A 9,228-nucleotide genomic window follows, 5' to 3' on the forward strand; every position below is an offset into this window, starting at 1 on the left:
ATTTGTAAGGTGGCTTCTACGTGGGGTTAAAAAAAACAAGATTACACTTTGAACGGCCTACGGTTCGGTTTCAGAACGGGTTGACCATCGAACCCAGCGAACCCGATCCGTCCCCGCTTGCATGATGAAGTGCGTGCCCGGGCTTCGGAAAGAACCCTAGCTTCTCCATCAAAACCCCTCCGCGTTCCAAAAGCTACCCACTTTTGCCCCCCAATTCTTTTGAATTTAGCGGGGATTTTGATCTTTATTAGGGCTTTCCAGTTAATTGTTCTCGAGCTCTCTCATGGCCGAACCGATCGAGCTGAACGATGACGCCGTCGAGCGCCCCAGAATCAAAGAGAAGAAGAGGAAACGAGCGCGGATTGGATCGGACGAGCGAGGGGTCTGCTACCTGAGCAGGGTCCCACCCCACATGGACCCATCGAATCTCCGCCAGATTCTTTCCAGATTCGGGGAGATTCAGCGCGTTTACTTGGTTCCCCAAGGTAACTCGCCACTTTGATCATTTTCAGAGGGTCTTGTTTCTTTAAGGCTGTGTTTGGTTTGAAGTAAAATGAGGGAAATGAAAATGAAAAGGAAAAGGAAAAGGAAAGAAAAAAGAAAAGGAAATGGAAGTGAAATGAGTTCTTTTCTTATGTTTGGTTACTAAAGAAAAATTAAAAGAAAATCTAGAGGAAAATAAACAATGTTATTTCCTTGGTCATCGTCCGCAATTTTTTAAAATTGTTCCTACTAGTCAATTTAGTGATGAAATGTCTCCTGGCATTTCTTGGTTCCGCATTTTTCTTTAAATATCAACATTCACAAAAAAATTTTTATTTATAGTCAAATTTAGTAACGAGATGACTCCGGGCGTTTCTTGGTTCCACATGTTTCTTTAGATATTTAACCTTCACAATTTTGTTAGTCGTTGCTTATGGTCAATCTAGTAAAGAAATGTCTCCTGTAGTGCGCGAAGTAGATATCTTATTTTCGCCGTGTTTTTTTTCCCCTGCATTGTCTGCGTGCCATGGAGTGGCATGTGTATCAGTGTAAGCATCACATTTGATGCGTTGACATTCTTTGTTAACTATATTCATATACGACTTGTAATGTTGGTGTGATTTTGTGTGGCAGACCCGGCAGCTCAAGCGAGACGTAAACAAGGCAGCGGATTTCGCGGAAAGGAATTCTCAGAAGGGTATGCGTCCCGCATCTTTCTTTTCCCCTCCCTTTAGAAGTTGCAATGTGATGGGCCTAGTTAGTTTCATATCTTTTACGAAATTAGTGAATTATGCTCCTGTATGAAACTTCTGTTTGGTCCTTTATTTATTGTTTTAAAATTGCGTAAAACGGGTACTGAAACGTTAGCTGGAAGAACAACATTCTCTTGCTCGATCTGTTCAAAATTCAATTTCTGAGGTAGTGGCTGGCTTCTGTTTTATCTGCGAAATTTACTTGAAAAAGCGATTTTGTTCTACTTACAAAGAACCTTAGCAGAGACTCTCCTCGTCAACTTGTAGGCATTTTCTCCTTTTTTGTCTTTTGCTATCTCAAAGTTGAAGCTTTAACTTTGTGTTTTACTAATTATGCAGGTGGGTTGAATTTACAAGGAAAAGCGTAGCAAAGATGGTTGCAAATATGCTAAATGGTGAACAAATAGGTAAATACAATTCAACTCTGTGATCCGCAAGTTTGGTTTGTACTATAGATGACGCCAGCTTCTGGGATTTTCTTCGCACGGTACATTCTATGTCATGATTTTACCTTAAGTATAATAAGTAAAACTAGACTCGTAGCGACCTAAGCTTGTACACTAAAAAGGATTTATGTAGGCAAAAGAAAAAGGGAAGGGGCTGTTGTTTTTGTATTCGAGCAAGAACGCTATTATTGTTTCTTTATCATATTTTAAATGTGGATGTAGCTTGTACCTGTGTATGTGTGATGAGCGTGCTTGATTTTAGGTGGCAAGAGGAGGTCATCGTTTTACTATGACACATGGAACATCAAGTATTTAAGTAAATTTAAATGGGATGATTTGACCAGTGAAACAGGTAAGTGATGCTCTGTATATGCTGTCTGGATGTTAGATCTACACAATTTGTTTGACATGAGGCGCTTTTGATGCAGCTGACAAGAACCACACTCGGGAACAGAAGCTAGCCTTAGAGATATCTGCTGCAAAGAGAGAGCGAGACTTCTACTTGTCAAAAGTTGATCAATCTCGTGCTTTGAAGTCCATGAAAGAACGTGTGAAGAAGGTCAGTATGCTTCATTCCTTGATTCTTGCTGCACTACGGTTCCTCTAGGTTTCTACAGATGTTCGCCTCGGAATCTAGTTTATGGGTCATACTCACTGTACTTTGTTGGAAGTTTTCTACTTCATGGGTTTGGTAAAGATTTTACGGAAATAACTTTTCATTTGTAAATATTAAACCTTTCTATTTTGGCACTAGACTGAGAGCAGAAATATTTAGGTCATCATTATAGGGTTCTACTTGTGCCTATCTGATTGACATAAAGTGGAGAGAAATATATTAGGTAAAAACTTTAAAAATTCAAAGAAACGACTTAGATGATATTTAGATGAGCTTGTCATCATAATAGAGCAAATTTTTGATTAGGTGAGGTTACTATTTCTTGAAGCTGATATGCAAGTAATTTGTAGGTTCAGGGCCACCTTCCCATCTTACCTCCAGTCGACCCCGCTTCCCTATGTGTCTTTACCACGTTTTGTTTAAACTATCACTTAGATATCCCTATGAAGGTCCTCTAACATGTGCTAGTATTGTTCCATAGAAAATTTATCAACTTACAGAATGGATTACTAAAATTGGAATTTTTTTTGATAAATACTTGATTATGTAGAACATAACCAACTTCTGAGAATTATAATAGACCTTGTTCTGTTAAAACTTAGAAGGTTTGATAGATCAGCATGACTTTTACATTTAAATGAGCTTCTTTTTAGATCAAAACGTTTGACAGGGAACAGTTACTGAATGATAACATGTAGAAAAAAATACCTGACAACACGTAGAAGAGCTTGGATGGTCGAGATGCTTTCCATTAAACTAATTCAAGTTTGTATGAGATGTGAGGCATCAAATTGTAAAGAGTTAAAGCATAATAAAACAGCAACTCAATAGTTAGAGTGGGATTGATACGTGGAAAGACCTGTAGGATGTGGATGTCATCTTATTTGCAAAGCAATAATTGGTTGAGCCCAGCAAATTTACGAACAATAAGTTTCGTATTATCTTTTATGACATCGAGCAATAAAAAGCTGAATCTTTTTTAAATAGGGATTATTGTTGTTTGTTTGGATGAGAGAGATAAAGTGTCTTGTCTTTAAGATTTGAGATTTATCTTATGACAATCTTCAATTACTGCTAATACAAAAGCTTTAACTCACAGAAACAGAAGATTCAAGAAACAGAGTCAAATAAAAGAGCTGGGGATGTACAAGAACCTAAGATCATTCGCAAGTTTCCACAAAACAGGCCGGTAACTGAAAATACCGATGTTCGGATCAAGACAGTGCTATCCAAAGATTTTTTGGCAGGGGTATGTTCTGTCTTTACTTTTGATCTAGTGCATACTGTTGATTGTATTGTATTTAAGGTCATCTTTTGGGCTCTGTCCACTGCATTATCGCGTTAACGATGTGATGCACCAGAGGGACGCCAACATTTGGATCAGTGCACAAATCTCTGAAGTATACTAAACAAACGGTTGACATCTCTTAGGTGCATCATTAGTGCAGTGTAAACGAACCATTGTATGCTTTCTCATTTTGAGATACTTACCCTCTGAGCTGTTGTGAAAATCTCATAATGCTGCAGGTGTTCAGCGCTGGTTCGTAAATTTCCATGATCAAGCTCCTCATGGATATTGTGGAAAGATGCACCAAGGAGATGAATTAAGAACGTGCTATCAAGTGCATCCTCATAAATTCAAAGCATATCATCTCCACTGGTTTAAATTTACTTGGATCAAACTATATATGTTAATAACAAGATACAAGTATTTTTTGTTACAGTAATTACATAATTGTAATATCTTTCTTGTTTGTGAACTTTGAAAGATAAAACGATGAGCTCATTTGCAATAACATTCTTTGTTTCTTATATTTTATTTTATTTTACATAATTGTAATCACCAACACATAAGATAGGATCCTCTATTGAAGGAAAACATCCTTTTTCCTATCCACTTGTAAAAAATAATTAATATTTATATAATCTACAATATAATATATAAAAATATCATAAGAATAGAGCATATTATATAATAATAAATATAGATAACCGGCAACCGATAGGATCCATTGAACCCGAGCCCATATATAGTCACAAAAAGCACTCTCTCTTTGATATCTTACCAAAAAAAGAAGTTTGATTGCAGCAAACACTCCTCTATAGCACCACTCATCCACAAACTATTTTATTAGCATCTACATATTCTAAACGCAAGGTTGAACACGCTTTTGTTAGGTTGATACAAGACAATAAACATATATATTTTTTAATGAGAAACCAATTCGGAATCGAGTCATCCTATAAATATAAGTACTAACAAAGTCTTTCTATAAAACTTGATCGGACCTCAGAGTTTACGTATGCGTACGTAGAATAATTTATTTAAGGCTCCCTACTCCCTTGTCGCATTTGCTAAGTTTCCCCTTCTCTAGATGCCAAATCTTGTCCCTCGCACTATCTTGAGTCTCTTGACCAAGAAACCCACTCTCGGACGTCTTGGGCTCACGCCCACCGAGCACACGTTTTCTTAGTTCCGTCACGATCCATTATTGCAACCTCCCCTAATATCGTCAAATCAAGTGTAAGGGTACATTTCACAAAGCCCCCCTCGGAACTTTCGGACGTTTCCTTCGGAACCCTCCTCGACGTTAGACCCGCTTTAAATTTTAAGGCGTCTCACGTAACCTCCTCTATAAACTTGTCTTTCCATTAACACCGTTAGAGGGGCCGTTGGGGCAATCCGGAAGTTGGGAGGGTTTTGTGAGACGCCCCAGAACTCGAGGTGTTTTGTGGAATGAAAAAAGTTCAGGGGGTTTTGTGAAATTTTCCTTCCAAGCTATAAATGCCTTATCCTCTTCTTAATTACATCTCTAGACAATTTACTCTCTATCAATGGATAGTAATCAAGATTACCAAGAAGTCCCCCATCTCACGGAAGAGACTGGGGATTCTGAGGCCATTTTGGAGCTCAAGTCTTACCATGATGATTATGATGATGATGGTAATTATGATTATGATGACGATGATAGAGAGTCATGCAATGGTGGTTGTAATTTTAACGGTGTGAGCGACGACTACGACGACGACGAAGATGAAGCTGAGGAGGAGATGACATGGTCGACATGGGTGACGACGGCGAGGTCTGAGCGGAGGAAGAGGGGGGAGGAGGAGGAGGAGAGGTCGCCGGCGGTAGTGGATGAGGAGGAGAATCGATTGTTTTGGGAGGCTTGCTTAGCTTCTGGTTTTCCTTGATGACTTTGTGCTTTGTGAATAATATTATGCTTTTTTTTCCTTTTTTTTTTCCTGATGTGAAGGATTGTTATACACTTTGATTTCTATTCTTTGGTCAAATTAGGGGCTGTTTGGTTGGCTAAAAAAAAGAAATCAATTATAAAAAATCTATTTTTTACTTAAGATGAGATGAGTTCCCACCATATTATTGGACGATGTAATTTATTTTTAAGGAAACTAATTGTATGATTTTTTTTTAAGGAAATGGATAGAAATCTAGAAATCAACTTTTAATGGTTTCCTTATCCAATTTGCTTTTCTTTGATTTTAGGAAATCAACCAAAAGAGGCCCTTAGTTAAAGGGTAAGTTTTTAGAAAACCCCATTCAATCTTAGAGGATTCGGATCCTCTCCAAATATGTATCTTTAGTAGAGCACACATTTTGATTGCTTTTAGTTTTACCAACAACAATAAGTTATTAACACTGAATTTTCACAGCAATAAAAATACAAAATTGGGAAGTGTGTAGGGGTGTTAACGGAGCGGATACGGTTCGGATATGGCACTTACCATATACATATCCGCTTACCTATCTCGGATATGGATACGGATATACGTCGGTAAGAAAAATTCATATCCATATCCGTCAAAATCGGATACGGTTACAGATATAGATGCGGATATATAAACGGATATGCATGCAGATACAAAAAGGATATGAGAAAACTAGATAGTATTCAGAAAAATATAGTCGTGTGATATAAAAAGAGTTCGTTAATATGTTCATTATGATTGAAAAGCTAAGATTAGACATCTTGATCATCAAAATTAACCATAAATCCATAATCTAAGAATCGAAACTATCGTAAGAGTATGACCAATATGTATTCAGATATTTTCGGATACGGATACAGATATTTCACTACAAAACCATATCCGTAACCATATCCTATCGATTATAGATTTGAGTACGGTTACGGATATTTCCTCGGATACGGATATGGTTTGGCACCCCCTAGAAGTGTATCCAACTAAATACCAATTTGGTAATTCAGCCGTAGCTGAAAATTGATATGAATATTTTAATATTGTCAACTAAGGGGCTGTTTGGTTCGTTTCCTAGATATAAGGAAATGCATTTCCATATACAAAAACACAAGTTTTGAGTTTTCCAAAATTTTCCAAGAAATAGATTGTTTCGCTTTGGTTCGCACAAAAAAATAGTGGGAAACCAGTGTATTTATTTTTCTTGTGTTTGGTTCGCATGGAAAAAAAAAGAAAATTTTTGTTTATATGGCAAAAAGCTGACGTGACTGCAGTTTTCGTCGATTTCACGAGGTTGAGGAAGGAATTGGGGAAGAGAAAAAAATTTGATGTGGCGGCGATTTTCATCGAGTTTCCCTTCTTCAACCCTAGCAAACCAAAGATGGGAAAAAAACCGACGGAAAGCTTATATCCTACGTGGCCACAAAAAATCTGATGTGGAGGTGGTGTAAAACTTTTCCACCAAGTTAAAAAACGAACCAAACAACCCCTAAACTAAAAGTACGAAAATCACAAAGCGTGTGTCCTAGTAAAAGAAACCGATTTGATAATTTAGCCGGCCCTAAAATATCTTTTCTCTGTTCTTTTTATTAAGGGGCTGTTTGGTTCGCTATTATAAGAGGTGGAAAACTCAGAAAACCCCTCCACGTCAGATTTTTAGCCCTCCACGTCAGTTTTTTTGTTTCCGTCCATTTCTTTGTGCCGCTTTGGTTCGCTCGGATGGAAGAGGGAAAACTCTGCTGAAATCGCCGCCAGCTCAGATTTTTTTCCCTCTCCGATTTCCTCCCCCAACCGAGTGAAATTGATGAAAACTCTGCCACGTCAAATTTTTTTTTCTTCTCTGCTTTGTTTACAAAAGTTTTTCTTTTTTTCTATGCGAACCAAACACAAGAAAAATAAATACATTGGTTTCTCACAATTTTTTATGTGCGAACCAAAGCAAAACAATCTATTTCTTGGAAAAGTTTAGAAAACTCAAAACTTGTATTTTTTTACATGGAATTGTATTTCCCTATATCAAGGAAACGAACCAAACAGCCCCTAAAGGTTTTTTGTACATATATCTCTCAAAAGTCTTGATTTATTTTTGCATCTCTCTTTTTAAAAATGGTTAATTCTGAATTTTTTACGTTCTCCAACGGATATATCTCTTCATATACCAACACATCTTTTGTCATAAAAGGATTATAGCCGATCGAAACCAAATAAAATTTCAACACTCATCAATGAAACAAAACAGTTTCTTAAATATTTTACGGAGATTTCAGCCCACGCACCAAAAATTGAGGGGTAAAATTGCAAATACGAAAGATGTAAGGGGTGCAATATGTGCAAAAACCCCAAAATTTTATAAATAAATTTGTAAAATAGGGCCCAACCGGGTTCGAACCGGTGACCTATTGATCTGCAGTCAATTGCTCTACCACTGAGCTATGGACCCAACGCGTATAAATAAATTTTTGATTCAGTATTATATAGAGTATAGGCAAAAAGCTAATTGCGATACACAGATAATTAATTGTTTTTAGATTTATCACTTTTCGTTCAATTTCACATACAATATTCAATAAAGTTTGATATTGGGTTAAATAGACAAAAAACATTAATTATAGATCATATAAATCGTAATTTTTCAAGTACACGTACTTAATTTTATAGCCTATGAAATTCGCAGAGTTTCGAGATATACATATTGAATTATTATCGGGTTAATACGGACAAAAATAAACAAGAATATTGGGTTATGAATTTTCAAAATGTGTATTGAAATTGACATTAGTTCGAAAACGAACAAAAACAAAAAAATGTGGACATTTTTATTACACGTATTGTTATTATGTCAAAAAAAAAAGAATAAAAACAAAAACTTATTTCCACTTGCGAAAGTAGTTCAATCTTCAAACTTTTACCTCAGATTGACTTGAGTTTCACACTAGATTCTAAATATTAATATTAAACTTGGACTACGAAATAATGCAATTATTTTAACTGACTAATGTTTAATTATTAATTAGGAGCCTACTTTCAAACAAATCAAAGGATTTGAAAGTAAAATTTAAAATATTAAAATGTAAGGATCAAATATTAAGATGGTGTTGGGAGGGCCTTATTTTAGAGGCTTTTAAGCTATGTTAGTTTTTGGTGACTTTTGGTTTTTATGAGAAAACTTGTACAACAAATATTTGGGTAGAATGATAATTTGTTTGGTCAAACTTAGCTTGCTTAGGTGAGCTTATAAGTTAATTTTATAAACGCTCGGATATACCGGCTTTTTAAAACGGGACATATAAGCAGACTTATTTGATATTTTACGAAACAGGTAGACATGGAAAAAGCTAATTTAAATGGTATTTAACCAAAAAAAAAAATAAGCTGATCCAAACACCCTCTAAATCAGCATTAACTTTGGGATCACATACCACAAAAGATTACATTTGTTTTGACGTTACTATTTCCATCTACGATTTTAGCCTCCGCTTAATTTTAACGCTGTCATTAATACGCCAACATTTTGTTTTACAATTTTAACCTCCGCGTAATTTTAAAGCTAATATTTTTTTTGGTTTACGATTTTAACCTCCGCTTAGACTTAACGCGAGCGCGTATCTGAGACTGAGAATTTCACCGCATCGCTCCTCTATAAATAAGAAGACGCTAGCGCCTCCTCTTTCAGTTCAAATCTTCCACCCAAAAAAAAAAAAAAAAAAAAAAA

General features: G+C 36.2%; 2 protein-coding genes and 1 non-coding gene across 3 annotated transcripts; 2 read left to right on the forward strand and 1 right to left on the reverse strand.

Moving 5' to 3' along the window:
• On the forward strand, window positions 159–4,057 carry LOC109843580 (pre-rRNA-processing protein ESF2). The gene is made up of 7 exons (XM_020412521.1): window positions 159–485; window positions 1,117–1,180; window positions 1,575–1,642; window positions 1,944–2,033; window positions 2,110–2,240; window positions 3,397–3,546; window positions 3,825–4,057. Exons 1-7 carry the CDS (start codon window positions 284–286, stop codon window positions 3,843–3,845), a joined length of 726 nt encoding a protein of 241 aa, XP_020268110.1. The 5' UTR covers window positions 159–283; the 3' UTR covers window positions 3,846–4,057.
• LOC109843672 (prostatic spermine-binding protein) lies at window positions 4,654–5,603 on the forward strand. The gene has a single exon (XM_020412625.1). It carries the CDS (start codon window positions 5,133–5,135, stop codon window positions 5,490–5,492), a length of 360 nt encoding a protein of 119 aa, XP_020268214.1. The 5' UTR covers window positions 4,654–5,132; the 3' UTR covers window positions 5,493–5,603.
• TRNAC-GCA lies at window positions 7,885–7,956 on the reverse strand. The gene has a single exon. It is a non-coding gene; the product is annotated as a tRNA-Cys (tRNA).

This window comes from Asparagus officinalis, chromosome 5 (assembly GCF_001876935.1).
Source record: "Asparagus officinalis chromosome 5, Aspof.V1, whole genome shotgun sequence".
NCBI lineage: Eukaryota > Viridiplantae > Streptophyta > Magnoliopsida > Asparagales > Asparagaceae > Asparagus > Asparagus officinalis.